General features: G+C 50.7%; 4 protein-coding genes across 4 annotated transcripts; 2 read left to right on the top strand and 2 right to left on the bottom strand.

Moving 5' to 3' along the window:
* Positions 1 to 36: 36 nt before the first annotated feature.
* Positions 37 to 2,323, bottom strand: H2BC21 (H2B clustered histone 21). Its single transcript, XM_084865153.1, has one exon. It carries the CDS (start codon positions 2,263 to 2,265, stop codon positions 1,885 to 1,887), a length of 381 nt encoding a protein of 126 aa, XP_084721279.1. The 5' UTR covers positions 2,266 to 2,323; the 3' UTR covers positions 37 to 1,884.
* Positions 2,324 to 2,532: 209 nt separating this feature from the next.
* Positions 2,533 to 3,587, top strand: H2AC20 (H2A clustered histone 20). The gene has a single exon (XM_084866652.1). The coding sequence runs from the start codon at positions 2,589 to 2,591 to the stop codon at positions 2,976 to 2,978; it is 390 nt and encodes a 129-aa protein (XP_084722778.1). The 5' UTR covers positions 2,533 to 2,588; the 3' UTR covers positions 2,979 to 3,587.
* Positions 3,588 to 9,209: 5,622 nt separating this feature from the next.
* Positions 9,210 to 10,436, top strand: BOLA1 (bolA family member 1). The gene is made up of 2 exons (XM_084866563.1): positions 9,210 to 9,336; positions 9,692 to 10,436. Exon 2 carries the CDS (start codon positions 9,700 to 9,702, stop codon positions 10,111 to 10,113), a length of 414 nt encoding a protein of 137 aa, XP_084722689.1. The 5' UTR covers positions 9,210 to 9,336; positions 9,692 to 9,699; the 3' UTR covers positions 10,114 to 10,436.
* Positions 10,437 to 11,150: 714 nt separating this feature from the next.
* On the bottom strand, positions 11,151 to 24,439 carry SV2A (synaptic vesicle glycoprotein 2A). The gene is made up of 13 exons (XM_084865252.1): positions 24,303 to 24,439; positions 20,352 to 21,276; positions 18,984 to 19,164; positions 17,754 to 17,905; positions 17,507 to 17,640; positions 16,834 to 16,923; positions 16,491 to 16,601; positions 16,220 to 16,308; positions 15,288 to 15,452; positions 14,943 to 15,076; positions 13,834 to 14,040; positions 13,367 to 13,526; positions 11,151 to 12,962 (listed from the first exon to the last, which is right to left on the bottom strand). Exons 2-13 carry the CDS (start codon positions 20,971 to 20,973, stop codon positions 12,779 to 12,781), a joined length of 2,229 nt encoding a protein of 742 aa, XP_084721378.1. The 5' UTR covers positions 20,974 to 21,276; positions 24,303 to 24,439; the 3' UTR covers positions 11,151 to 12,778.
* Positions 24,440 to 24,785: the final 346 nt, after the last annotated feature.

Genomic DNA, 24,785 nt, shown 5'->3' with positions numbered 1-24,785 from the left:
TCACTTAGAAAATATACCACACACAGATAAAATAAATTTAAATTAACTGGTAACTTTATTAATAACAATACCATCTGCACCCATTTGAAAACACACGTGTAGGAAACATAAGATTTATTCAGTGTATAATAATGTCTAATGTCCATTTGGATTCATAGAACTCCTGCAGTCGACTCTAGGACTCCTTAGCCAAAGGCAGAGTTGAATAATTGATCAGACCATCAGTGTCTTTATCAGCAAAATCAAGGCTTGGACAGAAAGATTCAACTAAGTAAAACTAAACTAGAAGTGTCCTTACATCTGAGGGTACAGCGGTGAACAATGTCAGCTGCATGACCAGTATTTATAGACCCACAATGCACAATGGGATCCTCAATGGTGTTTATAAAAGGGTTATTAATTGACATTGCATATCTTATGGGGTCTGTCTTACATGGCCTAGAAAGCAAATGAGACTGGTAAGTGTAAATGAAGGCTCATCTCAGTGTGGAACAGAGGACTAAGGTAGGGGAGAGGGGGCTCAGAAAAGGGAAAAGGGTCTTTTGTGACCAATACTTCCTATGTAGTAAAATCCAAAAAGACATTACACTAACAGGAATATACAGACCTACGTTGCTATCTCCTCTTTGGGACAAAGAATCCTAATAGGGGCCTCCTTCCAGCTGTTCCCTGAGGTGTGAGCACGGGCAGATTTGGGAACTCCACAAATCAGTTCCGTTTTCATCAGGTTTTCACATAGTTAATGGAAAAGAGCCGCACCCATCCTCCCGTGGAAATGATTAAGGGGTGTGACAAGAAAATTCAATAATATACGTGTTTAAGTGTCTCTCCACTTATGTGCCTGATGATATAACAGAAACCCACACCAACAGCGTTAAGGGCTTCAGAAAAGCTAACAAAATAAACAGATCGTATTTCTGATGGATGCTAGGAGGATTAAACCGGGAGGGAGGGACCAAGGCAGAAAAGGAAAAGTGCAAATTCCTGAGTGGGTGACTTGGGAAACGGAGGTGACTTGGAGCCTGGACTAAAATGCCCAGTGCCTTAAAGTAACCTAAATCCAGATCTAAATTAGTGGGGATGGGGGAGTGGGGGAGGGGGGGTGGCAGAGGGCGTGGAGGGATTGACCAATAAAGGACCCATGGACGACAGGGTAGTGATTTTGGGGAGGGGAAGAGTAGGGAGGGTAAATGGTGTTAAAAAGATTACAAGTTTGAAAACAGTATTAAATGCAAAAATTAGAGTAGGGATTTCAAAGCCCTGAAGTGAACAGAGGAAACCAGAACCTATGGATTTCAGAAGGGCGAGCGGTTTTGAATATTAATGCAATCCAACCCGGAAAGTGACCGGACCTTGCAGCCTGGACTCTGCTCGCTGGTTCCCAGGCCACGTCGCAGGGCAGAACCAGTTGCCGGCACCTAAGCTGCTATCAAATCCTCGGGGAAATACCAGGGTTGTGACGCAGTGTTCGAGGAATCTGGGCTCGGTTGTGCCGGTGCCCCTTCTTAATGAAGATGGCAGAAATCACGTCTTAAAAAGCCGAAGAAACACCCAGGAGGCACCAGGCCAGCAGTCCAGGGCGGGAGGAGCAGACTAACCTTGTTTAGAACGGAGTCGGGAGAACAAAGAGGTTAAAGACGCGCTCTGGACTCAAAGAGCAAAGCCAGTCACAATCCAGGAACCTAAAGCCAAAGGTTTGGAAAGCTACGTATGCCATCCCGTAAACCTTACCAGCAAAAAAAACTTACTTTGTGGAAATAAAACGAAGGAAAATTATTACTGCGTGGCTACAGCTCTTTCTGGTGATTAGGTGGGTGGCTCTGAAAAGAGCCTTTGGAGTCAAGCAGCCGGCTACTCCTGGGAGCGCCGCGACCCTGGCGGGCCTCACTTGGAGCTGGTGTACTTGGTGACGGCCTTGGTGCCCTCGGACACGGCGTGCTTGGCCAGCTCGCCGGGCAGCAGCAGGCGCACGGCCGTCTGGATCTCCCGGGACGTGATGGTGGAGCGCTTGTTGTAGTGCGCCAGGCGCGACGCCTCGCCGGCGATGCGCTCGAAGATGTCGTTGACGAAGGAGTTCATGATGCCCATGGCCTTGGACGAGATGCCGGTGTCCGGGTGGACCTGCTTAAGCACCTTGTACACGTAGATGGAGTAGCTCTCCTTGCGGCTGCGCTTGCGCTTCTTGCCATCCTTCTTCTGGGCCTTGGTGACCGCTTTCTTCGAGCCCTTCTTGGGCGCGGGAGCGGATTTCGCGGGCTCCGGCATTGCGGGAAAGCACTAACGAGGATCAGCTGGAAAAGGAAGTGAGGCGATAGGCGGGCCTGATCCTTTTATAACCACTGCATGCAAATGAGGGCTTCAGACGGCTTCCGTTTCCATTGGGCTGTGTAGGAACCCAGTCATAAAACCGTGACAACACCAACTCCCGATCTTATTGGTCGTTCCTGGAGCCAGTTTAGGGCCAATGAAAACTGCGCTCCTGACCCCCACCCCTAGGAAAGCTTATAAAGGCTTCCTACTTGTTTATCTCTCAATCCTGTGGCGCTGCGAGGTTTTGAGGTTAGAGAGTCTTCACTTCATTTGTAGTCATGTCTGGTCGCGGCAAGCAAGGAGGCAAGGCCCGCGCTAAGGCCAAGTCGCGCTCGTCCCGCGCCGGCCTGCAGTTCCCCGTGGGGCGTGTGCACCGCCTCCTGCGCAAGGGCAACTACGCCGAGCGGGTGGGAGCCGGCGCGCCGGTGTACATGGCGGCCGTGCTGGAGTACCTGACCGCCGAGATCCTGGAGCTGGCGGGCAACGCGGCCCGCGACAACAAGAAGACGCGCATCATCCCTCGCCACCTGCAGCTGGCCATCCGCAACGACGAGGAGCTGAACAAGCTGCTGGGCAAAGTCACCATCGCCCAGGGCGGCGTTCTGCCCAACATCCAGGCTGTTCTGTTACCAAAGAAAACCGAGAGCCACAAGGCCAAAAGCAAGTGAATGCCGGCAAAAGACAACCAAAGACCAAAGGCTCTTTTTAGAGCCACCCAAGCCTTCAAAAGAAAGAGCTAATGCGCTGTTTTGTGGTCAGCCCTTCATTGGACATTTTGTTGGTTCTTAGAGCTTTTGGGGGGCGAGTGGGACTGGGGGTGGCAGGCCTTTTAATTACTTGTTTTTGCCAGGCTTGTGACTCGCCGTTCTCTTAGGCTACAAGACGGCCTGGATTTTGGTTAAGGCGCCGCCCTGGGCGTTGGTAACACCCCCTGAGTGATTCGTTGAGCTCCGCGTCATTCCTCACGGCCAGCTGCAAATGGCGGGGGACGAGCGCGACTTGGCCTTGGCCTTGGCTTTGCCTCCCTGCTTCCCGCGTCCGAACATCACGGCCAAAAAAAAACTGGGCAATTACAGACTTTTACCATGAAAAGGAAGAGGAAGGAATTACCAATATGATGTTATTTATCAACGCTATCGGGAGGGGGTGAAAGGAGGTCTAACAGCCAGTAAGAAAGCAGACTTTTCGTTCGCATCCGGCAGCACCAAGAAATGACGGGTTTCGCAGCTATTACCAATTGCTGTGAACGATATTAAATCCCCTTATTCGTGTGCCAGGATTTTGTGTGTGTGTGTGCCAGGATTTTTAAAGAGACAAGGTTTTCAAATAAGGTGCTGTCCTGTTTCTCCGAATGGCACTTTCTCCAGTTTAGGTAAATAAGTGGTGGCAACAAACAATGCTGGTAGTTTTTTGCAGGCTTGTTTGGCCCAAAGGGGCTGCGGAGAGCCTCCAGCAGATGCATTTATTCCCACTCGGGTACGGGATTATGAAACCAATTATCTCCTGGAGCCTTAAATTACCCTCAAAGTCCTGCCGTTTCTGCCTCCTCAGAGCCAACAAATTACCCTAAAGAATACACACTAATATTATACACACACACTAAGGCGGCTTCCTTTCTCCAGTTTAGTCACTGCCAGCAGTGTGGCTTGGTCCCACCCCCACCCTCCTCCGCTGCTCGGAATCCAGAGACAGAGGCCTACAACCCATTGATCCTCCCCATTGACCCCCAGGAGGCGTCGGACACCACCTTCAAACTTGCTCCCTTGGCTTTCAGAATGTCCCGGCTTTATCCTGCTCCTATTCCTCTGCCCATCCCTAAATGGGTGTGTGAATCCAGGCTCTGCCTCCCTCCCCACCCTTTACATTGTTCCCTCTTCCCAAAGTCTTTACCCATTTCCAAGCTTTCAATTAACATCCAAATTTGTTGCAGGAACTCTGAGCCTTACACCAAACTGGTCATTGGATGGATATTTCAACCTGTTTGTCCCAACCACTGCACACGTACAAATGCCCGCCCTCACCCTCTTCTCTTTGTTGTTTTCCTGAATTGCACCAACAATCTTGCTGGTAATTGAGCCAGAATCTACTCCTCCCTGCATCTCAGCAGCGTATCCTGCTACTTCCTCAGCATCTCTTCAGCCTTTCCCTCCACACTACAGTACTCTTGAACGCTCATTATCCTCTCTTAGATCAGCAACGGACCCTACAGATTCATTTGCAGAGTCCTAGTCCTCCATCTATCTTTCATAAAAATCTTTTCTGAAAGTTGTTTCTTCCTCCTCAGCCTCCCATGTCTGGGACTTCTACATCCTGCACATTTCCACCCTTTCCTGAGTATCCCATTAGGACATAAGATAGAATGCTCTAGAGAAAAGAACCAACAAATTCTATTCCTGGAGCCCTTTTCTGATGTTCTATTTTACCTTCACCCTTATTCATCCAATATTTATAGAGTACATGCTGCCTATCAGGCTATGGTTACACAGAATACAGACTAGTACAAAGAACTCTGTAATAAGATGCCTCTAAAAAAAAAAAAAAAAAAAAAAAAAGAGGAGGAATTCTGAACTCTGGAAGATAAATTAGCTAATTTCGACTATCTGTAGAGATTCCCTCTGGTAAGCATGCTGGTAACGATTTGTGAAACAGCCGAAACCAATTTGGCTCAGTGGATGGAGTGTTGGCCTGTGGGCTGAAGGGCCCCAGGTTCTATTCCAGTCAAGGGCATGTACCTTGGTAGCAGGCATATCCCCAGTGGGGGTATGCAAGAGGCAGCTGATGTTTCTCTTTCATCGATGTTTCTAACTCTCTATTCCTCTTTCTTCCTCTCTGTAAAAAATCAATAAAATATATACATTTTTTTAAAAATTTGTGAAACACCCAAATTCAATTAAATGTGATGGTACTATTTCCTCAATAATAGAATGCACCTGAAGATAATTCTAACCCAATCCATTACATCATTTCAGAAGATGCATGTGATAATAGAGTGGTCCACATAGAGTCAAAACAGGGCAATTACAGTAGGAATGGTTGTTTCTAAGTATATGTCTGACACAAAGGATTGGGCTGTTACAGAAGGGACCCTAGTTGTGAAAGCATTGGCCTTTTCACACAGCCTGGATAAACTATTTCTGAACTCTATCCACCTCTTAGCTCAGATTCCGTGCTCAATTAATTTTCTGATTAGTCTATTTGAAGATAAAAATATGAGGCTGAGAAGGGGAGAGCCAGTTATGGGAAGGTGCATCTCTCTAGAAGTTACATTTGCATTCTGGGCAGTCAGAAATTTCTTATGTATTTTGTTAGTGTGAGTCTCTCCCTGAGAAGCTAATCAACTCTAGAAGTCCTGCTAGGTTCACATTTTCAGAAAGGCCCTGATTTTGAGACAAACTGACTTCCCCCTCTCTGGGCTCTGATGTTTTTGTGTGTGTGTGTGTGTGGGGGGGGGGGGGGGGGGGGGTTACTTCTATCACAGTGACCCTGTGCTGACAGAGAGGGAAAAAAGAAAAGGGATTATATGTAACTATTATGTGAAAAGTCCTATGCTGGGACCTACCCAGGAAGTAGATATATTGTTTGTTTCACAAATAAGAAGTGAAAGGACTTGCCATAAATCACACGGCCACTTACTGAGACACAATTAGAAGCCAGGTCTGCCTGGGTCAAACACTGTGCTCTTTACCACTTCATTCACCCTGCTTCACTAACTAGATGTTAGGCTAAGTGAATACTTAACCTACCCAGCACTGCTTTCTTCCTCTGTTAGAGTGAGATAAACAATACTTCCGATTCCATCCAGCTATAAAACTGTATTAGGTAAGTCTAGATAGGCCAATATCCTTCAAATTATCCCAGGCTCAATTACTGTCTATTGCTCCCCGGAGGTCCTTTCCCAACATCCTTACAAGAGCTATTTAAAAAAAAAAAAAAAAAAAAAAGCAACAGTCGAAACCGGTTTGGGTCAGTGGATAGAGCGCCAGCCTGCGGACTGAAGGGTCCCGGGTTCGATTCTGGTCGAGGGCACATACATGGTTACAGGCACACCCCCAGTGGGAGGTGTGCAGGAGGCGGCTGATCAATATTTCTAACTCTCTAACCCTCTCCCTTCCTCTCTGTAAAAATCAATAATTTTTTTTTTTAAAGCAACAGAGCAGGCCATTTATAAAAGTAGTACATCATCACAGAGCAACAGACTGGATCTTATTGCCTTAACACCTCTGGGATTCTGAACCAAAGGCAGCTGAGTTCCCTCCCAAGCAATCTAGTTAATCAAACATTTATTTTGCACTTTAGCTCCATCCCACCATTCAACCATAGTCCTCTCCCTTCCCTTTCCCTCTACCTCCCCCCAATACCACCCAGCCTCCTCCATACTGAGCTGTTCACATTCAGAGGAGCAAGGCCTTCCCACCGCCATTGTACATAGTTCCTCTGGCTAGAATGCTTCATCCTCCTCTTGACCTGCAAAATCCTCCTCATCCTACAGTTTCAGCCCAGATATTACCTCCTCTTCCTTCATGAGGCTTTTCCTACTCCCACACACACAGCCGCAGTTTACCCACATCTCTGTTCACATCCTGGTAACAGCACCACTCTGTTCTGTGCTCTGACATTGGTCTCTATGACCACCTCAAGGGAGAGACCACGTCTTCATCTTTGAATCAGGAGTCCTTAATTCCCTCTACCTGACTCTTACTAGGGTAGTTAAACGTTTTGGGCACAAATAAATAAGACAATACTCTTAGAGAATTAGTGTCATCATTTCTGAAATAGTTCTTTTAGTCAACAACCACTCTCCAAATGCCAACTATACATAATAGACTGTGGTGGCCAGAGTGATGGAAGATATAATAGGAACTTGTCAACTAAATGAAAATAATATATAGTAGTACTTACCATAACAGAGTTATTAGAATAAATTACAATAAGTGTAAAGAACCTAGTGCAGGGCCTAGAGCCTAAGGCTCAGTTCTGGATTAGGAGAAAGAATAGCTTACTGGTTAATAGCCCAAATTCTACAGCCTGACCCGGTTTAGAACAGACCTGGCACCAACAAAGCAGGGGCATCCTAAAAATTCTTCCAATGAATTTGGAATTTCAAAAATAAACACTGGAACACAGTCAGGTGTAGCTCAGAGGTTGAGCATTGATCCAGGAACCAAGAGGTCACTGGTTCAATTCCTGGTCAGGGCATATGCCCAGGTTACGGGCTCGATCCCCAGTGGGGGGCATGCAGGAGGTAGCCAATCAATGATTCTCTCTCATCATTGATGTTTCTCTCTCTCCCTCTCCCTTCCTCTCTGAAATCAATAAAAATATATTTTAAATAAATAAACACTGGAGCATGGCCAATATGGCTCTGTGGTTGAGCATATGAGCCAGGAAATCACAGTTCTATTCCCTATCATGGCACATACCCCGGTTGTGGGCTCAATCCCCAGTAGGGGGGATGGAGGAGGCAGCTGACCAATTACTCTCTCTCATCATTGATGTTTCCAATCTCTCTCTCTCCCTTCCTGTCTATAATCAATAAAAACATATATTTTAAAAATAAACAAACACTGGATTTATCCTATGACCCATCAATTCCACCCTGGATATACCCCAAACAGAAATGAATGTTTCCATCCATCAAACAGCATGAACAAGAATGTACAAGCATGTACAAGTATACTCATATAACTGCAATACTACACAATAAAAATTAACAAATAAAATTATTGCCACACACATGGATGAATCTAACAATGTTGAGCCAAAAAAGCAACACAAATGAGTTCATACTATGTGATTCTATTTACATGACTTTCAAAAACCGACAACACTAATCTATGGTGAGAGAGAGGTTAAAATAACAACTACTATGACAGGATGGTATTGACTTCCCAGAGCCTTCCAATGTGCTGGAGTTTTTCTGTACCTTCATATGTGTGTATTCACATATAAAATTAAGCTGTACACTTAACATTTATAAATTTCCCATGTGAAAGTTAATTAATTTTTTCTAATGAACAAATATTGAAGTAATCATGGTGGGGGTCGGATGGGTATTTTGTTGGGCATCCCAGTCCCCATGTTAAAGATTAGTATTCACCGTTGTTTGCTTTGTTTTCATTACACATAAGGTGACCACCATAATCTCTAGATGCTTAAAGCCTGTAAAGGTCTTAATGAGGCCATGATAAACCTTCACTAAATAATAAGTATCATTATGACTATGTTTTTACTAGAAATAAAAATTATAGGTGGTCCTATGGGGCTTGCCCCTTATTTTTGCAAGAGGGATAATAATGTCAGCCCTCTCTATTCATACATTTCATTCATCCATTCAATAAATGTTATTGAACACCCACATATGCCACAGCATCTAGAATGTATTGAACACATTCCCTGCTCCTAGATACCTCTTTCCACAGGGTTAATTTTCTCGTTATTCAAAGTTTTCCCTTGCCCCTAAATCTGGATGGCATGCCTCATTTGGCATTTTGTTCTATATCCTATCATGGCACTTAGCAATTGTTCACTCACTTGTCCATCTTCTCCAGTGTTCCGTAAACTCCTTGAGAACAGGGTCTGCTTTATTCCACAACCTGCCTAACTAGTCTGGCACACAATACTAGTAACTATGTGTTCAATAAATGGAACGGAGTTCTCTTTTCTTGTGGGTAAAATAAAGGAGTTGGGCTACACGATTGACAAAGAAATGTATTGAATAACTCCAATCCCAATTGCGCAGGGATTTCTTGGTTTTTATCGGATTGTTTGCTTGCTTTTTTCCTTTACAGAAGGGGGTTGCGTTCCTCTGCTGACGAACCTCAGATGGCCTCACGAGACTGCAGAATCAGACTACAATTCCCGTGAGCCCGCGGGGCATCACGTAGTACCTGCCTGGTTCACTGCCGCGCAGTGAGGACTCCATTTCCCAGCATGCCTCGCTCAGGGCAAGAGGACAGCATTTCGCCTAGAAACGCCAGGACTTGGGGGCCCTGAACCAAAACCGCTGTCGCCAAGGCTGAGCCGAAGGTAGAAGGGGCCCAGCCCGGGGTCCAGAGGGGGACGCTGGCCCAACCGGAAGCCCGGAGTTGCACATTCCTGCTTTTGCAACCTCCGATCTAGTCCTGTGAACCCCCTAATTAACGGACGTAGCTGGAGCGCCGGCCTCCGCTAACCCTCGCGTGGCCGACCCCCACCAAGTCCCGCGATGTCACACAGGGGAAAGGGGCGGGGTCTCGGGATCTGGCGTCTGGGCGGCCTTTCCCGCAGCTGCCGGCGGGCTGTGCCCTTGGGCCGCTGGGGTGGGGGTCGGAGGGTGGAGGGATGCGGCTCTCATCCGGCGGGAGCCCCGAGCCGCACTCACTGCTGTGGCCTCTGTCTCCAGGGTAACGGATGCTGAGCGCACAGCTGGTCAGGCGTCCGTTCTCCATGGCCGGCCGCGTCTGTCTGTCCCGGAGCAGCGCGGGATCTGGGACCGTAGGCCCCGTCGAAGCCGTCATCCGCACGAAGTTGGAGCAGGCCCTGAGCCCCGAAGTGCTGGAGCTGCGTAACGAGAGCGGCGGCCACGCGGTTCCCCCGGGCAGCGAGACGCACTTCCGCGTGGCGGTGGTGAGCTCTCGCTTCGAGGGCCTGAGCCCCCTGCAGCGGCACCGGCTGGTCCACGCGGCCCTGGCCGAGGAGCTAGCTGGGCCTGTCCATGCGCTGGCCATTCAGGCGCGGACCCCTGCCCAGTGGAGAGAGAACCCCCAACTGGACGCGAGCCCCCCCTGCCTGAGTGGGAGCAAGAAAACTCGAGGAATCCCCTGAACCCCAGAAAGCGAGGGCCAGGATCCAAATGGGTTGGGTGAGAGTAAGCTACTGGGACCTTCTCCCCTTTAGTTCAGTCCAATATTTGTAAGGGAAGAGGATCACTGGCCCCTCACCCAACCAGCCTATGCGTTATTCTCTGGAGGCAGCAACTCCTTTCAGATCAAAGCTAACCCAAGGAAAGAGTAGAATCACTCATTACTGCCTTTGCCCTGGACTGTTCAGGAAAAGCTGCCCATTCGCTTTATGTTCAGTTGTGACTAAGGAACTACCGGATCTGATGAGCAGAAATAACCCGATACATTAAAAGAGAAATTATCATATGAGGTGTGTTGCTGTGTTATTAATTGCATATTGAATCAGTGCTACAGACGTTCTTGGGAGAAGAAAGATGCCTGACGCCCAGGGTAGTTAGGGAGGGCTTCATGGGGGAGGTGACTTAGTTGGGGATGACTTAAAAGTACAAAAGATTGCTGCATTATATGGTAGTTCTATATTTAATTTTTTAAGGGACCTCCATATTTACCATAGCAGCACCAGTTTGCATCACCACCAAAAATGTGCAAGGATTCCAGTTTCTCTACATCTTTGCCAACACTGTCTTTTGGGGAGTTTTTGGTAATAGCCATCTGATAGGTATGAGCTGTTATCTGGTGGTTTTGATTTTCATTTCCCTGATGATTGTTTACATTGAGCATATTTTTTCATATACCTGTTGGCCATTCGTATGTCTTCTTTGCAGAAATATTTGTTCAAGTCCTTAGCCCATTTTTTAAGTCAGGTTATTAATTTTATTATTATTATTATTATTATAGTTTTGCTATTGAGCTGAAGGACATTACCCCAAGTCTTCACATCTGGGAGACTGAGAGGGCCCTCCATCCGTAGAAATGGGAAAATCAGAATCGGCCAGTGGAGGAAACCAGTATGATACCTCATGTTATTCTGGCTTTCATTTTGGAGAAGAGGGCCTTTCCCATCTCTCCATCTTCCCTTCCAGCAGGCAGAGCAGAGAGGCAAAGAAGCAGGCATAGTCATTTTGGATTTTAAGGATTGGTTGTTTTTATTTTTCATCGATATTTTTTCATCTCATTTTTCACATCGATAGAGTTGGGTTTAGGGTTCCCCAGGAGAACAAGGGAGATGGATGGGTCCCTCCCGGGGGTGCAGGAGAGAGGGCTGCATCCAGCAAGTGAAGGGCGGAGGAAGGGCACACACTCGTACACGGGGCACTGGAGAAGAAGGCAGTCCTTTGAGCACAGAGTTAAACAGTCGCCACCTCGTTCAGGGGTATAAAATGGGGGGGGGGGGGGCCATAGAGGTGGGGGCACCAGATGCAGCCTGAGGAGGATGAGTTTGGATTTTCTTTTTGTTGTTTTCACTTTTTTCTTTTTAACTTAACATTTTACAAACAGCTAAAAACTACAACACATCACAGCTACACTGGTGGGGAGGGGGGCACCAAAAAAAGCAGCCACACAACGTGGGGTGGGGCAGGGGCAGCTTAACCTACAGGGGCTATTGTGTGGAAGGGCTGAGATGGGGAAACTGAGGCTCTGGTCCCTGCATGAGGGGCTCCTGGTTTGCCACCCAACCTCTTTCCACTTCCTGCCCCTGCCCCAGCTCTTGTGCTTTTTGATCTGCTGGTTTGACCTTTGCCAGCTTTCTTTCCCTCCCCTGATCCCCGACTGAGGGGACGGGGGGGGGGGGGGGGGGGGGGGGAGCTGCGTGCTGTAACCATCTGTGCTATCGTGAGTGGAGCCTCTCCAGAGGCGGCCTGTGCTTCTTGAGGAAGGTACCCTCATCTCCCTGGACCATACTCACCCCAGCCTGGCCTGGGGCTCCTCCCTCCCAGGCCGGCCCAGAAACAGGACTAGGGGAGATACTGAGGAAGGCAGGGTTGTGTGTGTCTGCTGAAATTACCCTTGGCTTGTATTGTAGGACAGTATAGTGACACCCCACCCCATGGCACATACACAGAGTGTACACACGCAGTCACACACACACACACACACACACACACAGTCCTGCTGAGCTGCTTCAGAACGTAATATATAAATAAATAAGAATCAGAAAGCTGATTTCATAAAATCCAGGTTCTTACTTACAGCCTATGTGGAGGGGGAAGTGGAGGCTAGGGGTCTGAGGTTTATTGCTACTCCCCCGGCATCCAACAGGAGGCATGAGAGAGCACTGCAGGCCCTTCTGACTCTTCCGATCAGGTTCTTCTGGTCCGTGGTCTACACCAAGCCGCAGCCCCCAGCATAACCACACGTCCAAGACTTCACCAGGGCAAAGGCAGAGGGAATGAGGGGGACGGCAGGAAGCCTGTTCTGGAGACCCTGGAGCTAAGAAGAGCGAAGACCCCCTCCCCCTCACTAACCCTGGGGAGAAGAGAGGGGCCAAGCCTTCTCTTGTGCAAAGTCAAGGGTGATAGGAGGTGGGGAGTGGAGCTGCATCCCAGAACTGGGATGAAGGGGCCTTCCCTGTAGTGTTTGCCCACGGGGTCACACACATGCACACGCGCACACACACACACACACAAGGCTAAGACACCACACATGGGCATGGCGAGTGAGGGCTCGGGACCAGGATGGCAGGGCCGGGGAAGGGAAGGAGTTGGTCTCACAGTGTGCCTGCCACCCCCAAAGTCCCAGAGCGCCCCTCACTGCAGCACCTGCCCCCGGGTCTCGGGCAGCTTCAGGGCCAGAGAGCTACCAAGGGCAAGGGCAGCAGAGGCGAAGAGGATGGGGGCGGCCTTGGTGATTCCCACAAAGGACGTGAAGATGCTGATCCCCAGCACCGCGGCCAGCTTACACAGGGCGTTCAGGAAGCCGAAGGCTGTGGTCCTGCTCAGGGGTCCCCCAGTGCAGCATGGAATGGGCCAGACCGGAAGGAGACAGGGAGGGTTTGTGGGGGGAGAGCAGGTAAGAGGAAGTAAAGGAGAGATGGCAGGCAACGTCCAAGAGGTAGAGGAGGACAGAGATCAGGGGAGGGACACACATCAGGGAATACAGGTAAGAGGGGAGGCAAGGGGTAAGGAAACGGAAAATTAGGTTAATAGTTAAGATCTCAAGGAGTGAATTCAAAGCTAACCAGCTCTTAGAGGAGAAACTCAATGGAAATGTATATCCTTTTACCCCAAAAGATGCTTTTTCCATTCCTCTTCCTCCCCCCACTCTTCCTCCCCCCACTCCTCTCCCTCCTTCTGTGCCCTCACCCTGCTGTCCTGCCCCCACCACATCCCAACTACCTCTTGTCCGAGGGGTAGAGTTCAACAGTCAACACGTCCAGCGCGTTCCAGGATGCGATGCTGACCCCCCCAAAAAGGCAGAGCAGAGCGATCATCGCTGACTCGCTGTTCCCAAAAGACAGGAAGAAGCAGGAGATGCAGGACATCACACTGGAGCCGGCTGGAACCGGAAAGGAGAGCAGTGTGAGCCTGGCCACCGTGGAACCCATCACTACCCACCTTGTCCCATCAGCTGGTGCTGAGTGCAGCCCGAAATGAGACCCCAAAGGAAGGCTCCTCACTCGTTCCCAGCCTCCCTTATCATTGTCTTCCTGATAAAAACCCTAGGAAGCAGGCCCCCACAGCCTCCCCATCGGTCCACCCCCCACCCCCTTGCAGAAGAAGACAAGAGAGAGAATTTTCTCTGGCTAAGCTCTTCCCCAGCACCCTAATCAGTTCTGACACCACCACCCAGCCCCTCCCCTTACCAAGCATCCGGAGCCTGCCAATCTTGTCCATGAGCAGGGCAGACACAATATTCCCCGGAAGCACAGCCAGCGTTCCCAGGAAGCTGACGAAGTACACCATGTAGGCACCTTCGCCCGTCCCTGTCACGTCTAACTGGCAGCCCTCCTTGTTGTGCAGAAACGTGCTGTTCACCAGGTGGCTGTTCACGAACTTGTACTCAAACAGGTCTGGGGGAAGGGTCAAGACAGGCGGGCAGTTGTGTCAAATGGGGGAAGGAAGCTGCTACTGCTATGGCTCAGGCGCAGGCTCTGCCTTTGTGGAGTTTAGCAGTTATTGCAAAATATCAAATAACATCACCATAGGAACTAGTATTCTTTTTTTTTTTTAATCTTTATAGCAGAAAATGTCCATAGTCTATTACATGAAACAGTGTGACTGTGTCCAAGTTTTTTAATCAATAATCGGCTTTTTGGTCTATATAAGCCTTTTCCATCTCCTTTCTCCCCTCTCCCATCCCCCTTCTCTCTCAGGCACATCACCTTTACCTTCCTCGCTTCTAAGCTCCCAGGGCCCTTCCTTTGCCTCTGTAACTTGTTTCCTAAGCCCATCTCTTCTAGTAATTACTTCTACCTCTGTGATTTTCCAAGTAAATGTTCTCTTATGAAAAATAAAAATGAAAAAATAATCTGCCTCTTGTTGATTCTTCTTGTCCGCCTTGCTATTAGCAGTGGTTAAAAAAAAAAAAAAAAAACCTGAAAAAAAAATTAAGACCATTGAAAGTCCTATTCATTATCTTTTCCTGCAAAGTGGGAAAAGCTCACCCAGGACTCCATTTAGAGGTGGGAAACCCAGTCTAACCATCTTAGCATTTCATGTGCATACAGTTTGAGAATCCCTGTTAAAGAAATGGACTAAGGCAATAATTTCCAACCTTTTCCTCGCCAAATATCTCTTTTGTTTTTATTTTTCCCAAGGACCCTGTTTTGAATGATTCTTGCCCTCTTCAAAAGTGAATTATTACCACCACATTGAACTGTTTAAAAAAAAAAAAAAACAACCCTGAGAGAGGAACCCCTCCTCAAGTGCACCCAACCGTTTGGTCTGCCAGCCCCCGGCCACTCCCCCTTACCAGTGTTATAGAACACGGTGTTGATGAACGTGCAGTTGCGGAAGAATGTGTTGCTGGATGTGACGTCCTCGAAATAACACTCCTCAAACAGGGAGTCCTCAAAGGTCACTGACTTCAGACGCAGCCCAATGAACCTGGAAGACCAGGATGGTGAGAAGCACTTCCCCTCCTCCTCCTCCCCTCCTCCAAGGCTCGTTCCCTCAGTGAAGTAATGGGAAGCTGGGGCATTGAGGAGGAAACCCCGGATCTTTGCCCAAAAAAACACGTCACAAAACTCCCAGGTTCATAAAAGAGACCAGGGGAAGAGGGACAGGAGGAGAGTGCGGCATAAAGGTCCCCACATACTTGTCATTGAAGTACTGTCCCCCTCGGTGGATCTGGTTCTCCAGGGTGAAGTTAAAGGTCACGTGCTCTACCCGCTCCCCAGGGAACACTTTGGTGCGGGCTGCGTAGTCCACCGCCTGGAGATGGCGGATCATGTCGGGAAACCAGACAGTCAGGCCATAGTAACTGGAGAGTCAAGGGCGATGGAATCAGACAGAGCTCAGGGCTTGGAACCAGGCAGTCAGTCCGGAATGAGGGGGGAAATCGAGGATCGGCCCACCTCAGGACCTTGCTCACCGCTCCAGTCTTACCTCTCACCTCTCCTCCCTTCACCAACTGTAGTGGTTCTTCTAACCCTCCCACCAAGCTCTTTCTCTTCCAAGCATTTGCTCTTCCCTCTGCCCTAAAACATCCTCCCTAACCCACCCTCAGCCTAACTCCCATTCATCCCTCAGAACGCAGATCTGGGCCGGGAAACCCCTCTCCTGTGCTCCCCACTCCCCTCCCCCACGTGGTACTCATCACACTGCCTTATGCTAGTTTTGTCTGGCTCCCTGCCCAAGATGTAAACTCCATGAGGACTGGGACTGCATTTATTTCAGCCCAGCACAGTACCTGACAGAACAGAAACTTAACACTGTTCAGCCTATAGGACAAGCTTGTTGGATTAATGAATGACGGAGAGCAGTGTTTCCCAAACTTCTCTCATGATGAGAATCACCTGGTGGAGTTGTTAAAATACAGATTCCTGAATCCCAACTAAGAAGTGCTAAACTAGAATTTTTGGGAAACACTGGCGTAGAGGAACGAGGTGGAGGATCAGAGGGAATCTGAACAGCACCTTCCCTCATTATTTGCATTAGTTGCCCCCTTCATTTCCATTTTATCCATCTCTGTCCCAACCCACACACCATCACACCCACTACATACCATCTGCCCCACCCACCTCTCACCTGAAGGACATGGTGAACCACACACCCATCATCATCAGAGTGATGCGTCGATATTCTGGACCAAAACAGGAGAGGAAATTCCCCCAAACCTAAGCGAAATACAACGAAGTCAGACAGTGGCCGCATTAACTTTTAACACCCCCACGCCCCCATGTCTCTACCCTAACGCCTCCCTTCAGTTTACTATCACCCCACACGCAGGCTCAAGCCCTGCCTTCCTCTCCACTCCTCCCACTTCCTTCTCTCTCTCCACCATACAATCCCTTATTACCTGCCCCCCCAGGTTCGATGCCCGGACCCCCCAGCGCTGGTACCAGGTCCCTGTGTCTGACTGGATTTCAATCAACTCATCCTCCTGATGAATCGTCTTAATGTGGGTTACCTGGGGTCGAGAGAAGGAGTGAGCAGTCACCTAGTCTGCATTTCCCAATTCCTTCCAGGGGTCTGTTTCTCCCACATTATCAAAATGGGAGGAAGGGGTGGATAGGGTACCCTAAGATGTCATTGGGAGAGTGTTGTCAGAGATGCCTAGGAAGGTTGGGGTATCCAGAGAGGGGCCAGGTCGGGGTTGGGGTGCCGCAGCGTGGGGGACTGAAGGGTAGGACTGTGCTTACTGAGAAGACTCGCTCGGGATGCCCCTTGGCTCGCATGTTGGTGTCGTGGACTTGCTTCAGCACCATCCAGGCCTCGTCATGCTTCCCATTCTAGAGCCGACAGAATCCCCGGGTCCAGGTTAGTCCTCCCTGGCCCTGGGGCTTCTGGAGTCATAGGACACAAAAACGTCCCCACCCCCAACCCCTGACCTGTGGGGGGACCCATCACCCACTTTTTAAAAGAGTCCCAAGCAAGTTATAATCAGATTTGGGCAAGAGTGGGGGCCGTCCAGGAGATAGATACAAGCATAGGTCCTAGGGATCCCTTGGTACAATGATAAAAAAGGAAACAAAACAAGCAAAGGATGAGATGGGCAAGCATGTAGTCAGACAGTCCTAAACCTGTTGGACCAAGATATAGTTGGAGGGGAGAATTGGGGAAGGGGGGATAGGGGGAAGGGGAGGGATTGAACTTTTCTGGAGCTGTGAGTCAGTGGTTTAAAATTAAACCACTCAGGGTTGAACAGGTCCCCTGGTTCTCCACCCACGGAACCCTTCTAGAGGAGGTAAGATAAAATCCAACAGTGTGGGCCCTATGAGGAAGGCAGCTCTATAGGATCAAACCAAACCCACAGTGGTGTCTGAACACAGGACCCCTGATACCCTATCCCCCACCCAGCCCCAGCCCAGTCACCTCCAGGAAGAAGCGGGGACTCTCGGGCTGTGTGGTCAGAGCCCCGATGGCAAACACAGAAGGGAAGGCGCAGACCAGGACAAAGACCCTCCAGCTGTGGAACTGGTACGCAGACCCCATCTGGAAGCTCCACCCTGGCAGGGACACGCAGAGACTCAGCAGAGAGCCCACTGGCTGGGGGTCCCCACCACGGGGAGCACAGGAGAGGAGGGAGACCATCGGGGTGCATTCCCTGTGGGCTGCTCACCATAGTGGGGGATGATGGCCCAGGCCATGGCAGCGGCGTATACTCCGCCGATCATCCAAAACATGCAGAGCCAGCTCAAATGCTCCCCACGTTTCTCCTGGGCCAGAAACTCCGAGAAATAGGAGAAGACAATGGGGATGGACCCTCCAATCCTGGAGGGCATTGCAAGAATTCAGCATTGGAAAATGGCCCTAGTCTTTATCTCCTGCCCCAGTGCTCTGGATCACCCAGTCCTTTTCGTTGTCCAGACCCTTCTGGACTCCTTCTCACACCTAGAGCCCAACAGACTCCCTCACCACCATCCTTCAAGCACGCAAGGGACCCTGGGTACAAAGCAGTATAGGTGGGAGGCCAGCAGGTCTCAGGAAAAGGGAGAGGACAAACATTGAATCTTGAAGATACTACAGAGTTGAAAGGAAGGAAAGATAATTACAGAAAAGGGGAAAGTTCCTCATCCACCCCACCTCACCCCCGGGGGGGGGGGGGGGGGGGGGGGGAAAGGAAAAGGAAAAAGGTAAAGAAGAGTCTGAGAGCAGGTATGAGGGAGCAGACCAGAAAATAGCTTAGAAACAAGGAGCATGCCCTGACCGGTTTGGCTCAATGGATAGAGCATCAGCCTGTGGACTCAAGGGTCCCAGATTCAATACCAGTCAAGGGCATGTACCTCGGTTGCAGGCACATCCCCAATAGGAGATGTACAAGAGGCAGCTGGTCGATGTTTCTCTCTCATCGATGTTTCTAACTCTCTATCCCTCTCCCTTCCTGGCTGTAAAAAAAACAATAAAATATATATTTTTTAAAACCAAAAAAATAAAAAAATAAAAACAAAGAGCAAGTACATGCAGATAGAAGTGGAGGAGGAGGATGGGTCATAGTTCAGGTTGTCAAATGCAGGAAATACGTAGGCTCTGGGAAAGGTCCACAGATAACCAGATGTGAGGATGAGACCACTAGGCCTCTTCATGGAGTCAGGCTCAGAGTGGAACTAAAGGGTGGGGTGGAAGGCTCAGGAACGGAACAGACGTGGAATGGCATTCTGGGCAGGCAGCAGACGGGGTCCTGGACAGGGAGAAGCTGGCCTGAAGATGATGGGAGGAGAAACATCATTCAACTCATACATACTTCACGTGCATCTGGTGTGCCTGGCACTGTGCTGGGCCCCAGAGATGTAACAGTGACCACAGCCCAGCGCCCCCAATTTATCCAGGGGCTTAGGAGGTGGACACTCACCCAACCCCAGAAAGGAGGCGGCAGAAGAGGAAAGTGCCATAACCCTGAACAAAGGATGAGAAAAAGGCGAAGACGCTGTTGACTGAGAGAGAGATGAGCAGACACTGTCTCCGACCCAGCCGATCAGCCAGGCCGCCCCAGAGGAAGGCTCCCACCATCATGCCCAGGTAGACGATGAGGCCTGGAGGGAGGAAGAGGCAGGAAGGGTATGAGTCCATAGACCCACTCAGTGTTTCCGTTCACTGAACATTAAATGATCTGAAACTGCAACCGAATGGATCAAGGGCTCGAAGGTCTTCTAAAAGCTAATTCTACCCAGAGGTGAGAGCAGGTGAGGGAAGATGAATTGTGGAAGCAAAGATGAAAAGGCCATCTCTGCAGGCCAGTGGTTCAAAGGCAGGAATCCAGATACAGGAGAAACCCAGAATTCTCTCTTCTCTCCCTCTCCCTCTCTCTCTCGCTCACTGTTACTTCTCTCTCCTTGCTATCACAGACATGCAATACCCCCATCTCTGGCTTGCCTGGAATGAGGCGAATTCCTAAACCCACTCAGGAACTCCTCCATCCTCTCTGCCTTGAGGCCCTCAAAGTAGCAGGCGATCTCTCTCATGTTCCCTGGGAAAAGAGCTCCAGTCCTTTACTCCACCCAGGAAATCCTCCCCACAAAATCCTTATAATTCCAGTACTTCTGTTCCCAAAACTCTCCTGTTTCTTCATTCATAAATTCACAATTGGAATCGATCTTAAAAACCATCTACTCCAGACTCTACATTTTACCCACGCCTGAGCAGAGCCCCAGGGGAAAAGGAATCTCCCCAATAGCTCATGCTAACGTGGCGGCAGAGCAAGACGGAGATCCTTTCTGAGTGAGTCTGGGAGTCTACGTCCTCAGGGTCCCCAATAGGAAACACCACTCACTGGCCCCTGACTCCCAAGACTGGCCAAGAGCTTCTCTGGCTGGAGGCAGGCCTAGGATTCTTCCCCTCCTCCCCCCACCCCAAGCTGATCCTTCCCATATCACTTAGGGAGTTTGAATACTGACTTTTTGTTGCCGCAATCAGGGAAAGGGAGCAGGATAGCGAGAGGCTCTGAAGAAACATTAAATAGGGTCCCTCCCACTGTGACCCCTCCCAACCACCAGCCCAAGTCCCAGCCCATCTGTCCTCCCCGAGGGCCCCCCCAAAACAACCTCACTGTGACCCAAGTCCACGGGGAGGGTGTGTGTAAGGGGAAAGTGCAGAGGAACCCTGGGCCCTCTGGAGATATTTTGAGAGCAGGGTCCGAGGGTGGACAGGAGTTCTCAGGAGCATGGGGTGTTCACAGAGTTGGGAGCAGAATGGGGGCTGGAGCACCCCCAATGTGTCTTACCCAGCATGCCTTTGTTGGAGTCAGACAGGCACATGTCTTTCTCAGCGCTGGGCAGCACGAAGCCCACCACAAAGACCTCCACACCGTCAGCCATCAGCGCCAGGCCAAGCACGAAGTAGAGTGTCCACTGGAAGCGGCCATGGCCACACTCCCGGAGGATGGTTTCATACTGCTGGGCCAGTTCCTCCCGGTCTTTCCGCCGCTGGGCCTCCCCCCGGCCCCCAAGCGGGCCCTCCCCATCACTCAAGCCCCCCCTCACTCCAGCCAGGGGTGCTCCATCTGCAAGCTGCTCGCCTTTGCCCCCAGACTCTGCCCGGGGGATGCCCTGATACTCCCCCTCATAGATCTCATCATCCTCATCGTGGCCCTCTGTGGCGTCACTGGAGACGCCACCTTCCTCCTCCTCCTGGGCCCCTTCCCCGCGGTAATAGCCATCAGCTGGAGCCGGGAGGTCATCGTCATCATCCTCCTCCTCAAAGCGGGAGTAGGATCTGCGGGAATATTCGTCCTGGACCCTGTCCAGGCCCTTCACCACCTTCTTGGCTGCATGCTTCTTGACTTCCTTGGCAATGTCTTTGGCCCCACGAATGAAAGCTGCCCGGTCTCTGAAGCCCTCTTCCATGACAGGTCTCCCCACTCCCTGCTCCTGACTCAGCTTTTGCCCAAGAATGTGGCGTCAGAAAAACCCTTCTCCCCGTTACTTTGATGACGTGTGGCACAGAGTAGGATGTGGCCAGTGAGTGTCTAGGAGAAGAAAAGAGGGGGGAGAGGTGTGGCCCACACCCAGTTCAGTTGGGTGCATAAGGGAGGGAGAGGGGGAGGAGGGGAGTGAGAAGGAGAGGGGAAGCCAGCTTGAGGGTGCTAAGCTGGGGAGCCAGGATAACTCGGGAAAAGCCGCCTACTTCTCCCAGGCACCTCTGGAGATCTAAAAATAAGAAGGAGAAGAAAGAGGTTGTAAGGCTTAAGATGGTAAATAAATAAATAAATAAATAAATAAATAAAAATAAAGAAGTCCAATACAGAACTCTTGTCAACCCAGAGCCCCACCTGAACCATGATGGACCAAGCTCGCATTCGCTAAGAAGGAATGACTGCTGGGACCAACTGCAGGTCATTCAGTGTAAACCCCCTTACTTTGACCTTGGAGACTAGATCCATGGCAGTGGTTGGCAAACTCATTAACCAACAGAGCCAGATATCAACAGTACAACGATTGACATTTCTTTTGAGAGCCAAATTTTTTAAACTTAAACTTCTTCTAATGCCACTTCTTCAAAATAGACTCGCCCAGGTTGTGGGTGCTGTTGTCCAGTACCCTCCCAAAACGATCCCGAGACCTGTCTGTGTTCAATCTCATTCCAGCAGCTTGGCCCACAACCTCCAGCTAGACAAACAAAGGGAAACTCAAAAAAAAAAAAAAAAAGGGAGACCTAGAACCTGAGGCCATGGAGAAGAGGGCAGATCAAAAGCTAAGAAAGAGGCAATGACTGGCTGCTCTCACCTTCCTTCAGGATATTATCACTGGTGGCCTAGGAATGGAGGAGACTGATCAAGCATACACTTCCAAGATGGAAGGACTAAAGTCTATAGTAGCCCTAGCTCGTTTGGCTCAGTGGATAGAGCATCAGTTTTTGGACTGAAGTATCCTAGGCTCGATTCCAGTCAAGGACACATGCCTGGGTCTCAGGCTTGATCCCTATGAGGGGGCATGCAGGAGGCAGCCGATCAATGATTCTCTCTCATCATTGATGTTTCTCTCTCTCTCCCTCTCCCTTCCTCTCTGAAATTAATAAATATATATTTAAAAAATAAATAAAGTCTCTAGTAGTAGCATCTCATTGCTCCAGGGCCTCCCCTCTTAATCCCACTTCACTCTTCCTGTTCCTCCTCCAGAAGTCTATAGAAAAGGAGTCTACAAATACCGCATTGCGTAGGAGGCCAGTATGGAAGGGGGGCCATCAGCCTCCCCCCCAAAAAAAATACATCCTCCAGAGGGAGACCTGGGAGGACCCCTCCTTCCTTCCTAAAGCAGAGCAAACAGGACTAGATTCTCACCAGGGACCATTCCCCTAAAATATCCTGCCTCCTTTTGCTCCCACCCAGCCAGCCTTCATTCACAGTCTCTCTCTCTCTCTCTCTCTCTCTCTCTCTCACACACACACACACACACACACACACACACACACGGGGAGGGGGTAAGCAGTGCTATGTGGCTCAGAGAGAAGCGCTGGCAAGCAGAGCCATCCCCCCTCAAGGACAGATGTGAGCAGTGGGCCACCATGACCAGAACCAGTGACCCCTATGCCATCTTCATTTCTTTGTGGATCAGGGTCCAAACCACCCCAGTGAGAGAGAGGGAACTGGAATCCCCTCACTGCATGGCAACTTGCTTTCCTCTTCTTTCTTTCCCAGCTAGGCTCTCCCCCCAAAACCCTGAAGGAGGCAGATGGGCCCAGCAGGAGCCATACCCAATGGCTGTAGCACTATTTACCCCCGAGGGCGCATGAGGGTGGAGAAGGCCCCTGGAGCCACCGCAGGATGTGAGATGGCTCCACAGCCGGCTCCCCCAGGGCCAGCAAGCCCAGGAGGTCGGGAGAGAAGGAAGACAAATTCTTTGTGCTGGTGAGAAAGTGGTGCTATTTTTAGCTCCAGCAGCAGCACAGGGTGGCTAAGCCTGAGGGAGACAGACAAGACTCGGAGAGGTGGAGGCTAACGAAGACAAGATTCAGGGTTACACAGCCCTTTAAGGTCAGCTGGCTTCGTCTGGCTGGAAAAAAATGACATTCTTGGTTGAGGAGTGGGGGGCTGGGACTCCTCACTCATCCCTGGCTAAGAGGAGGGTCCAGGGGCCACCTCCCTCCCCATGAAAGCACCTGACTTTCAAAGCCACCTTGACTCCCCAGGCCACCCTAGCCCAGGTGACAAGGTCATTAAGGAGCAGTCACTTATCAAAACATCCGGGGTGGGGGGTACCGGGAGGGAGGAGTGAGGTACTGGAGCACCCCTCCCGGTTACCGCTGGAGGACTGAGCCTCAGCCCCCACCCCAGGATAGCCGAGGCTGCACCTCCCCTCCCTCCATGGTACCCCAGGAAGAGCGAGCAGCCACATTTCTGAGGAGGGGGGGGGGGAGGTTGTCAACTGAGAATGCACACGTTGGAATACGGAGGGAGGGGTGAGAGGCAGGACGAAGGAAGAGACCTCTGCACAGGCACGGAGACCTTCTCTATCAGCATTTGTGACGACCCACCACCCCAGCCCCATCCCACCGCTGCTCTGCTGTAAGGGAGGAGCCCCTAGAATTGACTGAACTGATTCTCAGCGCCTCCCCTCACCCTGGGCCCTGCAGTGCCCACCATCACTCAGTACCCTCTTCCCCCCACAACCTGGAAGCAACTGCCTCCAGACCAGCCACCCACACCCCAACCCTGGTAGTTTACCATCTCTGCCTCCCCAGTATTTCCATTTTTCATCCCCTTCCCTCCCTCCTTCACCTGCCCTTCCTCCCCTGCCCCCACCCCCACCCCCCACCAAGTCCAGGCGAGCAGACTGAGGCAGCATCCATTCTCTGGCCTCAGCCAAGGTCATTTATCAAGGGGGGCGGGGGGGGGGCAGTCGCCAAGGTGAGCGGGGATTGGAGTTCGAGGGAACCCTATTCCACCTAACAACCCCCCACCCTGTCAATATCTGAGGGGGGGAGGAGGGGAGTAAAGAAAAACATCCTCCTCCTTCTCTCTCTCTCTCTCTCTCTCTCTCTCTCTCTCTCCATATATATTATAATCAGCACAGCAACTGAAATAAATGTCCATTCAAGCCGGCACCCATCCCTCCCCCTAAATCGGGGACCGCCACCCTCCCCATCAGCCATGCATAGGAGGGTAAAATGGCTGCAAGGCAAGGATGCTTCAGCCCCGGGCGGGGTGGGGGTGAGAGGCTGAGAGGAGGGGTCTCACCTGGGCTGGGTCCCCCGGGTTAGGGAATCCCGGGTGAGGGCAGGGGGCCTGGCCGGCCGTGCGCGGGGATGGCGGCGGCGGCGGCGGCAGCAGCAGCGACTGCTCGGGTACCCGGGGCAGCGGCAATGCAGACCTGCCCCCCCACTCCCCGGCCCCGCCTCCACCCGCACCCCACCCCCACCCATGCCTCCCAGCAGCGGGAGAGACCATTGCTGGGGGGAAGCGGGGAGAGAAGGAAGAAGGATAGGGAAGGACTGGGGAAGCAGGGAGAGATGATGGAGGGCAGGGGGGTTGTCACGGGAACAGCTGGAGATAGCACCAAACCCTTCCCAACCGCTGCCCGGTCCGAGAGGAGAGGAACTGAGGGGAGAACTGGTGATCGAGGGAGGCCGGCGGGGAGCCTGAGCGAACGGCAGGTGGTAGATGAGGCAGCAGCCCCCCTCTCCGTGCCCTGGCCCCACAATGGCAGGACCCACGTGCTTT

This window comes from Pipistrellus hanaki (genome assembly GCF_964339955.1).
Source record: "Pipistrellus hanaki genome assembly, chromosome: 18".
In the NCBI taxonomy this organism is placed as follows: Eukaryota; Metazoa; Chordata; class Mammalia; order Chiroptera; family Vespertilionidae; genus Pipistrellus; species Pipistrellus hanaki.
Note: the sequence above shows the minus strand (reverse complement) of the source record. Positions and strands in the feature narration are given on the sequence as shown.